This window comes from Gallinula chloropus (genome assembly GCF_964237585.1).
Source record: "Gallinula chloropus genome assembly, chromosome: 5".
Classification (NCBI taxonomy): domain Eukaryota; kingdom Metazoa; phylum Chordata; class Aves; order Gruiformes; family Rallidae; genus Gallinula; species Gallinula chloropus.
This window is the reverse complement of record NC_140090.1, coordinates 45,415,184-45,428,194: the sequence shown is the minus strand read 5'-3', so window position 1 is coordinate 45,428,194 and position 13,011 is coordinate 45,415,184. Positions and strand designations below refer to the sequence as shown.

Here is a 13,011-nt window from a genome sequence, read left to right as displayed (position 1 = left end):
GTTTAGATCAGAAAGGAAAATTATGCCATGAAAACTGTGACCTTCTGAAAACGTTAATCTGTATTTGACAGCAGCATAAAGAGAAGGTATTCCTTAGGTAGAAATCTTAACAAAGAAAAATTGCTGCTTTAGTAATTTTTTTTTCTTTACAAAGAAAAGATTGCGGCTTTACTCATTAAATAGCATAAAAGGACTGTAGGCTGCCATTGCCCTACTTTTTGTTGTTTCTACACTGGCTATCTTGTTTTTCAAGTGCTTGGAACCAAGTGTGGTTGGTATATCTGCGACTCCTTCACATCCATTATTTCTTCATCTTAATCTTCCTTAAGTGGTGTATCTCCTGTTTCCTGGTTGACTCTCTTTAAATTCAGCTGTATTTCTGCTGTATTTCCTCTCTCTCTTTTTCCTCACTGCCTCTCCCTTCACATTTTTATTTGTCTCCTCCTTCATGTGGTAAGACCTTCTGGAGGTTCCTAAGTTCTGATGAATGTTCCAGCCAAGCTCATTGATGACAAATGTGACTGTAACTGTACCAGGAGAAAACCTCTGTGAGCTAATATATTAAGTAGTGTATGCTTGTAGAAAAAGGTTTGCTGGACTTAAAGAAAAAAATCTTACATTAATTCTTGTAGGGAAAAATTGCTTTGCTACCTTTCAAAATCAGTAACTTCAGCTAGGAAGCAAATAGAGCAGGGTATTAGAAATGTGAGGACCAAATCTTGAAATAATGGATGGAGAAGTGACAGCAAGGTGTTGCTCTATCATCTGTAACTGGGCTAGAAGTTGCTGAAGCATGAGACATAATATTGTGCAGTGGTTGCAACCAAGTCATCAAAAGAAAACTGATCTTCCCTAGCAGAACAGAAAATTCCTGAAAAACATCAGTAAATTGAAAAAAACCCTGTTGTATTAACTAGTCATGGGCAGGTTTTGATACTTTGTATAAGATAGCTTTGCTTTTCTCTGGTATTATGTATCAGTTGAGAATGTTTTAATAGTAAATAGGCATAGATAGAAAGGTACAAGACTTCCCTTCTACTGGCAACCTCAGTGCTGTAAAGATGTTTCCTACTTTGTTGGCTGAAAGTTATAGCTTTATAAAGACTGTGGAGTAGTCTTAGATTCAGAGAGGATTATTGAAGGCTTAGTCCTGTGTTAACATTGATGTGGCTTTGTACTGTGCCACTTGACATTTTGAGCATTTATGCATAAGGCTGATAAAAACAAACTCTGCCTACAGATTATAGCCATACAGGGTGTGTGTGTGTGTCTATATATGTGGTGGTTATGTACTCTGTATACATGCTGGTGTATAGTTTAGCACAAGACACTAAGGACTGCTGATAAACTTTTCAAGTCTGAAAAAATAAATCTTGAGGCCAGTTAAGACTGTTAGTAGAAAGTTAGCTTGGAACTCCTGATAACCAAGCACATATTTTTTTGCTGCTTTGGAAAGATAGGTCCCTGTTTTTGTTTCCAGATCTAGTCAGTCTTTATAGATACCTCTTTTAAAATTGCTTACTTCTATAAACTATGTTGTTTTGGGGGTTGTCAGTGTTTTGGTATTGCCTGTCAAAGAGAAACAAGAAAGAAAACCACTTTGCATTCCTGGAGCACAGCAGTGTTAGTTTATTTCATCTACCTGTTTATACTGGAATCAACTCTGGAGGGCTATGTATTTAAAAAAAAAGACAAAGCGCAGATGAACTAGCTTTGGGAATCCATGCTTTGTCTGTGAAGGAGCAGGTGAGATACTTTTAAGAGTTTTCTGTCAGTTTAGTACAGCTCTGTGATCTAGTGATGTTTTGTTTGTCCTGACAAAGCCATTATCCTCTGGCAGATGTCTTCCTAATGTGCACTTGTGTCTCTTTTCTATATGATTACAGTCATTTGTGTAGGTCATCAGCTCAGATGTATGGTTAAAAGGCTGACATGGAGGAAAGAGACCATTAGGTCATGTTGTTCAACTTCTGTGAAGTTAGCATTTGGTAGAGCTGGCAGGGTCTCTTTTATGACAGAGTTTGTGAGGGGCAATCCCTGTTGCTGGTAGGGGTTTATCTGTTCAGAAGAAGGTATTGTGGGGTGCAGCAAGGGCTGGCTGCTCTCTGAGGCAGCGGCCTTGCCAGCCAGGGTCCTGTCCGGCTGCCCACTGCGCCAAAGTGAGCAGGGCATGGCCAGTGATGGTAACTGTGTTCAGCCAGGTCTCCAGACCATCAGGAAAGTTTGTGGTGACTTGGCAGGCTGAGGAGCAGCTGGGAAGCCACTCCCTGGATCCAGGTGAGGGTAACAGGGTGAGAGGTGGTCCAGTGATACCACAGAAGCACCATGGTGACAGGGCAGGGCTGAGCTCCAGAGGGCAGTCTGCAGGCTGAGGTTTGGAGTGGGGGCCCGTGGCCGAGAAGGGGGGCAGCTGTGGCAGTGCTGGAGTCTGGCACTCCTATGATACAGCTCTACGGGGACCCAAGGTGAGTGAGTGCAACTGGGGCACCAGGGCCCAAGGCTGAGGGGGCGGCCAAGCTCCCAGCTGAGGCCTTTGAGGCCTAGTAGCTCTCTCAGGCCCTGACACGCATCACCCTTCAAAACCTGCATGCAAGCAGTGTTATCTTGGAAGAACTGACACAGCTGAGGGGCAGTGTGACAGGCAGTATCGACCCCAGAGCTTTTTCACCTTCTTGTTGTTGAGCAATTATCTTCATCTGAATAAGGCTACACAGTACTCACGAGATCTGTAAACTGGGGCCTTACCCTGATAAACAGTGAATGAACATGCTCCGAAGAATTTGGCCTTTGTCATTGGCTTTGGATCCCCGCATACACGCAACTTGGCAGCCACTTTTGACTGAAAGCTGAACGCTAAACCCCAAGTTTAAGCTGTGATAAAAATTAATGCTTTTGTCCCCCAGCTCTGGAGAGGTATGAAATTGTGGTGGTTTGTGTGGCTCTGTTGTTCCTGGATGTAGTACTCAGTTCAATGACATCTGTCTCTGCAAAGAGTGAGCTAGGGGACCGCAGCACACTTTATTTGAAGCTGCCTTTGTGAACCTTGTGTTGACTGCAGCTGGTGCAAAATATGGCAGTGTGATTTATACACACAATGATGCGTGGATCCCAGGAGTTGTGCTGGTACGAATGCTCGGTGAACGAGAGCTGGCTTCCTGAGGTATTGTGCTGTCAAACATTATATGTATTAAGAATGATAAAGAACAGATTTTTTTTTTCTTTCCTTGCAATGGCCCTACAGCTTCTTTTGGGACTTTGCAAGGCTCACAACTGAACAAAAAAAGCAGTGATGAATTTCATGGGTCTAAGCATTAATTAATTTATTTTTTAAAGTGTTATTGAACAAAAGTGACACTCTTCATAGATGAATTTACCAATACCATGATTCTGAAACTTATACAGTATTGTGTGAAATAAAAGGTTCTGTGTCTTAAAAATATTAACACACTGAATTTTTGGGACTGTTTCCAGATGCTGTGTTACTGCCTTGCCGTTACTGGGTTTGGGCTACTGGCTTGCCAGTTTCTAATGTCTTATGAACCCCTCATTCCTGGCTAGACTGTACTGTTTTAGGGAGGGGGGAAAAGTCATTTGGAAGAACTTGTGAGTTTGATTGTTTGCATATGATCCAGCAAAGTAAGAAATGCTTAAGGATAGAAGACTGTTAGACTACTGTTGTATTGACTTACCTCTAGGTCTGTAGCTTCCTTGCAGCACACAAGAAAAGAGGGCATCCAGTTGCCTTGTAATTTAACTGTAGGAAAGGTAGATTCAGTAATTAAAGCAAGAGTCTCTGTTTAGAAATAAACAGTTTGCTGAGAGTGCACTAGATAAATTGCAGATGTATACCAAGGTTAGAGGTGCACTACTGTTTAGATTTGAGCACACTGGGCACTGAAGTAATTCCTGCATATTGGTGTTTCATTTATTTATTGGTTTATTGAAAAAAAGTAAAAATAGATCGAACATTAATATGACCAATAAAACTCAGTTTTGTGATTCATTCCATGGTTGGCTTCTCCTCTCGTTGTCTCTGTCTCTCTTATTTGTGGTGGGTTTTTGTGGGGTTTTTGTTTGTTTTTTATTGTATTCCTGAGTTAGCCTGAGGATGTAAGATGCAATCCTGTGACCAATGTGTATCTTGCAGTAAATGAGATTTTAAAAACCTACGATCGGTTCATTTAATATTGAGTGCTCTTTCCTTCATCCATAAACTTATAAACTTGATGCAATGAGAAGTGGATACTGAGATGTTTTTTAAATAATGCATATAGAGCCTGATGTGATGCAAAGGAAAATAATTAGAAAGACTTCAGCTTGCTTTAGAGCAGGCTGTGAGCAGTTTTGCATTCATTTTGTCATTCATTCTCCATTGTGCCTCTTCTCATCATTTGAAGCTGGTGCCACAGGCTTTTATTGTTCTGATGTGCTAGTTTCCCTTCCTGTTTTCTTTTCCCCCTGAATTTAACTGTCTCCTCCACCCAAGCCATTTTACAAATACCTACTAGTTTTTTTTTTCTAAGGGACAAGATGTGGAAGGTGAGTGGGGAAGTGTGGGGTGGAGCATCTAGAGTAAAGTAGGATGAGGCAGGAGGCTCCTTACAATCCTAGTGCTGAATATATGGTTGCCCCAAAGTCCATAACTTTTAACTGTCCAAAGAACAGCTCCCAAGCTTGATTCCTAGAAACAGTTAAATTTGACTTGGCAGCCTTGTCGAGCTGTATGTTCCTTTTTGTCTGGGCTGACAGGAGGCAGTAGGGTTTCTGGAAGATCTGGGTGGAAAAGGGAGAAACAAGTATGGTAAGGACCCTGAATGTTTTGTGTGTGTTTGTTGGGAGAGAGGAGCAACACATGGTGACACGTTGCAGAGATGGCTTCTCTCAAGGATCTTTTTCATCTCCACACCTGCGCTTCCTGTTTCCCAGGAATACAGGATTCTCACCCCTGATCTGCTGTGTGCTTAGCACATGTGTTGGTGGGGCAGGGAAACAAACATAGGAAACTTGTTATGATGCAACAATCATAGAATTCCTCGCTTAACCCTGTCTTTCTCTATCACTTATGAAGAAAGACATGTCTGGGAGGAAGCGCAGCTAATGTCCAGGCCAGTTTTCTCATAGGAAAACTGCTTAAAAACAAGCAAAACATGGACAGTTCGTGGTGCTGGTTACAGGACCACTAAAAATGGGAGTTGTTTTATACACACATTGTTCATTTCTGATGAGATAGAGATGATTCAATTGTAAGTACTGTTGTAGTCCATTTTCCCAGCCTTTGATGAAATTAACTCGATGCTTCCTTAAACAGAGTACAGGGGGGGGGGAAATATGTTTATACCTTACTTGTCAGCTTTGAAGTGCTTTTGGAACTAAACAGCATGTTCTTTTGCTGACAGGATTTGAAATCTAGCAATCAGCGAGATGAAATTGCTGCAGCACGTGCATCCCTGAAGGAAAATTCCTCTCTCCTACATTCAGTATGTTCAGCTTGTTTGGAACATTCAGATGTTGCATCCCTTACAACCAGCAAGGATTCAATTTGCAATGAAATACAGAATGCTCTCAGTGTAATTTCTAATGCTTCCCAAGGAGTTGGGAATAAAACGGGACAACCTACATCTCACACAGCTACTCTTGGAAGTGCACTTGATGAGCTTGAGGTACGTAAATGGGAGATGGCAACATTTCTGGAAAATGTGTTTCTTGTTGGTTTTTTTTTTTGTTTGTTTTTTTTTGTTTGTTTGTTTTGTTTTTTTAAAAAAAACTTAACTATTGCTATCCCAAGTGACAGACCTAAAGGCATTGGAAATTGATGCTCTGGTTAGTCCTAGTCTAAATACTATGCCTCTGCATTATTTCATTGGGAGGGGTCGCTTCCTCCAGAAGAATTTGGAATTGTCTTCATCTATGCTTCATTTTTTGCATCCTTTAAACAGAAGAGAAGAATTAGTTCCAACTGTGTCACTAATGATGGAGATAGACACATCCTTGAGTAAGTGGGCAGAACCACTTACTTGGTTTACTGATGACAGTGACTGTCAAATGATCATGGTCACTGCTACCTTGATTGTATTTGAACCAGTTCAATGCAATTGAAGAATTTTACTCTAAAAATCATCATTAGGATCATTATCTATTTATATAATTGAAGGATTTAGAAACCTACTTCTGTTTTCCCCTTGCCATTAGAGTGAACACAACCAATCTGCTTTCACAGATCATGCATTTCTACTTCCCATTATTTAAGCAAATGCTCAGAGAAAGTTCTTTATCTACTCCTGACCTGATCCTAAGCTTTTGTATGGACCTTTCCCTTTTTCTTATGGTCGCTCTGGCTTTTGCCAGTGTTATTTTCCATTGTCCTGCCAAAAATGGAGTAAAGACCTTCTGTGGATGAGATGAGAGACCATGCTCCTTGTCTGTATAACTGATGTAGGCCTTGATCAAAAAAAGGAATGGAAGTTACTAAACAAATATGGGTCTTTCTGGGGCTAAGTGCTTGGACTTAGCAGATCTCAGCCTTGGAACTCCAACATTGTTGATACATTTTCAGAAGAATTGGTGTGATGAACAACAGTAATAGATTTTTTTTTTTTGTCTTAAAATTTTCAATGGGAGGTTAAAGAAATACATTGAAACATGAGACAGATCTTGTAGTGGTGGTTTATTGATCAATACAGACCTCTCAGTCATGCTCAAAGTTGACTCTGACAAGGTTTTTTCCCCCCAAAAGAACAGGCTGCAATTGCATGTAACATCATCATTCCTTGCTTCTCACAATGGCTTTCAAAATTATAGTTTCTAATAATTTTTTTAATAAATGGAAGAAAAAAAGAAACATTTAAGAGTAATACATGATTTGTTACAGTGAAACTGAATGACAAATTACATACTTCACATGAAAGCTATTATTTACCTGTTTTACTTACAAATGTTTTAAACAAAATTTGGCAAAAGGATCGCATCTTGTCACTGCAGATGAATTAATCTCTCTCATCATCATGTGATCATTACCATTTTAATAGTTTTTTAAAAAGTAATTAATTATATTGCTGTTTTTAAAATTTCAGATTTGTGATAATCAAAGAAAGAAAAAGTTCTTTTGGATTTAATTTGCTTTTATTCAGAAACATAAGAACATAAAAGTCCATTGTAAAAAGCCATTTGTTTATGGAGTTTCAATATATTTTTACCTAGGTAAAGCAAATGGGAATTGAAGCTGTGTGAGTTAGATAAAGCAAAATTTATAGAGCATTTAACTTCTTAAAATGATTTTATGAATTAGGTGGTTGCAGTTTTATTTCCTTACAGAAACTTCTAGTGGCTAAGGAGCCGAAATAACCTTTGCTCTCCCCTATTGCTGCAGATACAGTGCCATGAAATAGTGATGTAGTAAATAGTATGTTGGGGATAAATCTCATTAAATGTTGATAGTGTGAAAATGCATCACAGAGCTTACTCAACAATCTAGTATCTAGATGTTTTTCAATGTTATTCTTCCTTTGCCTGTGCTGGCTCTGTTAAAGTTACTACAGATTTATAGGTGGAGAAACCACCAGTAAAATTAGAGCAGCTGCTGTTAAATTACGAGGTTCTCAATAATTCCTCTCAAAAAGCTCCATATGATGACTGTAAACACAAAATTGTAACATTGCAGATTTAATTACATATTAAGGTCTGTGTTAAAAGAGTGGGTGGGGCAGGTTATCTAATGCTTTTGACTGGTTTTGTGTCTTCTGAGTGTGAAGAGAGTTCTTGCGACAGGACACAGGTCTTGCATGCCTGACTGCCCGTCAGGGTATTCATCTGATCTATGGTCCTTTAACGCCCATGGTTATCTACTAGAGCAATTACATAGGAGATGTCTAAATATTGTAGATCAAAGTATTGGGAAATATAACCGGCTTTCTGGATACCCAGGATCCTTCTTTTTCATGGATTGGAAGAGCCATCGGGGTGCAAATGGGGATCCAATAATTCCCTTTAAATATTCACTTATGCTTAAGACCTCAGGCTGCTGACCACAGTTTAGCCCTGCTAAAGTAAAACTGTAGAACTGTTGTTTGCATACCTGGTGTCTTCTGATGGGTTGGAAATTAGATCACCTTTTCTCATAGAAATTTAGTGGGATTGCCTGAAGAATAATCTGTGGGCAAAAGTTGTGTTTTTCCTGGGTTTCATTGCACACCCCACCCTTTTTTTTTTTAATTTAGAGATGAACTTTAGTAATTTTTTTTGTGAATGTTACATGTCCACCTTTGCATGAACTTTCTACACACTGTCTCCTAAAGGAATACTGTTTTAATCTCATTTCATCTGAGAGTTGAAGGCAGTCATTTTGCAAACTAAATGTCTGTAGCCTTGAGCTCTGTCTTAATCTTCCACAATCAATTAAGATGTTTCTTTCTGTAGTAACACTTGAATATACTAGTTGGCAGATATGGTTTACTATCTTAGAGTGCTTCCCTTGTCGTTCATAGAAGATTGGCATGAACGAGTCTTTCATGTATAGGAGTAGTTTGAAATTTTCTATTGGGTTTAAATTAATAATATATTTTTTAAGAAAGGTAAATATTTAAACATTAATGACTAGTTGTATGCAGTTTTCCAAATCTGTATTAATATGCTAACCATTAAAGTCAAAGCTTTTTCATTTTTAATGTTGCTGTGTCTTTGGATATAGTCACAGTAATGAAGACCTAGATAATGCAGTCATTAAACACTTGTTACACAGGAAAACACATTTGTAGAACTATTTTGGTTCTGCTTTTCAAGTTATGCACTCTTAGAGAGGCGCAGCTGAAAGGGGTTAATTTCCCCTGCATTTCAATGTCCTTAATGGTGCTTCTTATCAATTCTTTACAATTTCTTTTCCTGCATTTCTCTAATCTCTTGCCCTGCATATTGTGTGAGGCATTTAGTAATTTCACTTGCCTCCAGGTAAAATCAGGTGCAGTTTTCCTTTGCATTCAGCCATAATGCCACTATTGTAAGGAAGCTCAACAGAGAAGAAAGGGGGAAAAATGGAATATCCTATACTAATACTTTTAACGTGTCCATGTGAACAAATGGTATCTTACTGCCTTCACCCTTCTAGAAAATCATCTTCAGGTACATTTCCTCCCTTCTGTGGAAATAGCTATTATAGAAAAGGAGACGGGAGTCGTAATGTTTTAGTTGCAATAGGAAGACTTCTGATGACAACACTAAAGACCTGGATAACTGCTCCAATTAGGCCTGGCTCTAGGCGTTGGCAATTAAGAAGTTGCCTGCAAAAGCAAAGTTACTTCCTATCCTGTTACTTGGAAGAACCTGTCTACCTTCATCTGTTCCAACAAAAAGGTCAGGGTGTATGGAGATATTTCAAAGTAGAAGAGCAAGCCATCTTCATTCTATCCAATCCCTCTTTCTTTTCTTTGGGTTTTAGCCTCCATGTCAGGTCTTTCCGATCCTGGCAAAATCTCAACATTTCTCTCAGAGAAGGCAAAAGCTTCAATTATTTTCTAATTGCCAGGTAGTTCTTAAGTAGCTCCAACTTCTCTACTTCCGCAAAAGAGGATGAAAGCAGTGGACCACCTGTTTGCTTTGCTTAATCTTTGCTAGTGGACAAATTATGGTTCCATCCCAGTTTGGCTTTGGTTCCAAAATTCCATGTGAGATTGTTTCCATTATCAAGGTAACTTTTACATCTTTCATTTTGGAAATAATTGAGATATGAATAGGGTTAATATAGTGCTCTTTTAAGTATATACATAGCTGTGTTTTCATCTTTAAAATATTTAAGTTTTTCCCCCCCTGCTTGCACATACACTTAACAGACTGGAAAGAGTTTATCTGGGTAGGGGAACATTGGTTTGAGAAAATCTAGGAGCTTGGGAATATGTAGTTAAAACTTAAGGTTGCATCTCCTAAGTGTACATAAATACCAGACATAGATCAATAAACCAGTTTAATGGTTTATCCTGTTGCTTGTCAAAATAAGTCCATAAATGTATTTTTAGACTTTTTGTAATCTTTCAGAATAGACAACAGAAAATCGCACTAGCGGTAGCGCTGGCATGACTTTTTGTGATACTCTGCTGTGGTATGAAACCTCCAAAATTCAACACAGAAAATGTAGAGACAGAAATTCACTAGTACCTTTGCTTTCTAGTCATTGTGGAAATTTGAGTTCTAGAGTTCATGCAGCCCCAGTTTCTGATACAAAGCATAACATAATCCTAGAACTTCAGGCCTTATAAGGTCTTACAGAGGTTGTTTAAGAAGGTTCATTGTCAACTCTTTTTATGTATGCTAATAGATGGTAGGTATGTGGCTGATGTGCTGAGAGTTCTTAACTAGATTGCTTCTAAATGAGAGGAGGATGCTAGGGCAGTGGAACATAAGTTTGGAAACCTACGCTGATCCTGCAAGTTGGGAAATAGAAGCTTCCACGAGAACAGAACAGTAATGCAGAAAGAACTTCTGCTGATTTCCTTTGTAAATATTCAGATTATGAAGTTTGGATTTCTTTACCTTTGCTGGAAAATCCCTCAGCTGTCTCAAAACAATTCTTGTATGTTTAAGAAAAGATGGGAGGGTAGAACATGTAACAAAAGCCTTCCTTACCCTAAATCATGTGATATGTAAGAGAATAGTAACAACCAACAAGAAAATTTCAAGGTGACGAAAGTCCCCTTTCCTATCTTGTTTAAGCTTTTATCTGATACTGTTCTAATAGAACACTTTCACTATTCCTAAAGTTGCCTAAACTAGACAGTACCCCAAATTGGTTGGTTGTTTTTTTTTTCTAAATGGAAAAAATAATTAAAATTCTCCAGCTTAAAAGTAGTCCAGCACATAATGGATAAGCCCAGATAAGTTCTGATTTACCTGACCCAAATTCCACTTAAGGGTATAAGGCATAGTTTCCTTGTTTAATATTTCTCTTGAAAGCTTCAAATCGCATATGGGTGTAACAGGTGAATGGATTTATATGGAATATAGGCTTGGTGATCTGGACCATAATGGCAGTGTTTTGGATGTTCAGATAGATTGAAAGGTATGAATTTCTTCAAATGCTGGAACTCCCCTATACAGGCTTGTTGCGAGTTCCTGTGTCCAAAATCCAGATCTTGGAAAATTATTTATATCCAGGGGCTTTGGAAGTGCGGAGCGGCGCTAGGAACAGACTACACACCAATATGGTTAAAAGCAATCAGTTCACTTTATTCAAGCCAGTAGCTGCTAATATACATCCAAGGGTTACATAACTAGGGGCCAGAATGGGGGGTTGGAAAGGCTATCTGCACTGTATCAGGTCTTTAGAGATCTCGTTACAGGTTCCCCAAGCTTTTCAGCCCCTTGTTAGTGTATTCTTAAGGCTGTTTTTGCAAGTGCAAGTAGCTGTGGCCTTGATGAGCTAGCCAGACTCCCACACATACTCTCACAGTATCAGCTCTCCTTTTCTTTCTCTTTAGAGTATTTTCTTGACACACAAATGCAATTAGTATTATCATGCCTAAACAGTCTTGTGCTTTTTTTACCTTAGCTAGTGAAAAGCAAGAGGACACTTAGATCCATGTCCTTTGAAAGAAATGTTGTTGAACAAAAGCAACAGGCCTATATTCAGCCTGTGAAAGGTGGTCACAGTGGTGTTGTCCTGCCATGGTATAAGTCTGCATTAGACTAAAAATCAGCAGACGTAGACTGCTCACGTAATGTGATTTAACTTTCTCAGCGCTGCTGGTTTTCTGTTAGATATCAGGAGGACCTCAGAACTTAAAAGCCTACATACTGGACATGTTGAACCCCTCTTTCAAACACAGCTGAGACTCTGGTCTGTGTTCCTGTCCTGGTTTGGGTTAGGATGGAGTTAATTTCTTTTCTAATAGCAGATGGAATGCTGTGTTTGGGAGTTGGGATGGGAGCAGTGCTGGTAACACCTTGATGTTTCTAGTTGTTGCCAAGCAATCAAGGACTTTTCAGTTGTTCATATTTCCCTGCTAACAAGAAGGGAGGGGACACAGCCAGGACAGGTGACCTGAACTGGCCAAAGGGGGTATTCCATGACAATTACATCATGCTCAGCATAAAGGGGGGCTGGTCAAGGGGAGGGAGCAGATGGCTCCAGGACAGCGGTTTTGGGGACGGTCTGTTTTTTAGGACGGCTCTGAGATGTATAGCTGGAGTTGTGGGGTTTGGTGAGAAACTGCATTGTGTATCAGCAGTTTCATATATTTTGCTGTAAAGTCATGTTACTATTGTTATATTGTTATCTTTCTGCTGTTCCAGTAAACTCTCCTTATCCCAAACCACAAGGTTTTGGTTCCTTGGTTTTGTTTTTTTCCATTCCCTTTTCCTTCCCTCTCCCCCACCCCTCAACTTCCCCCTTCCCCGCCCCCCAACTCCCTTTTAAAGGACAAGTGAGTATGTGGTGCTTGTCTCTCAGCTGGGACAAAAACACAACAGTTACTCAGACAAAACATGGAATATGTCAGAGTAGTAAACTCAGTGCCATAATTTCCATAGACATTAGAGGTTAGTGTGAAATACATACCTTCTTTTTAAGGATTTACAAGGTAAATAGAGAATACAGGCGCACTATATAGGTGGATAGGGAATAAGTGTAGAAAGACACAGAAAAGATTTTCAAAGAATAAAAGTGTTTTACAACTGTACTGACAAAGCTCAAAGAGGAGAAACAGTGCTGGCTGAGAGCTTGGGAAGGTGGGATGCAGTTGCCTGTTTTAAGACATGCCTCCTGTCTGGCCATGAACCTGGCAGTCTGGGCCAGGGGTTGATAGCTTTCTGTTGTAGAGTTAGATAGATAATGCAGTGATAAGAATGCTTGAATATTTAGAAAGGCCAACAAATAGCATTTGTGTTTGCAGAAGTAAAATGCCTCGTAGAAGAAGAAATGTCAGATACAGGTGAGGGGGGACTGAGGGTGAAAATCCTGTATCTGCAGCAAAAGTAGGGAACAGAGGAAGGACTTGGTGACAAGGCAGTTGTAGTCAGAAGATCTTAATG

General features: G+C 39.5%; 1 protein-coding gene across 1 annotated transcript in view; it reads left to right on the top strand.

Moving 5' to 3' along the window:
• The window catches only part of CTNNA3 (catenin alpha 3), a gene marked incomplete at its 3' end in the record, with an annotated part of 494,076 nt that overhangs the window by 115,025 nt on the left and 366,040 nt on the right, over positions 1-13,011 (top strand). Inside the window, exon 5 of the mRNA XM_084264912.1 lies at positions 5,397-5,660. Within this exon, the coding sequence (XP_084121038.1) occupies positions 5,397-5,660 (264 nt within the window). The remainder of the gene's footprint in view (positions 1-5,396; positions 5,661-13,011) is intronic.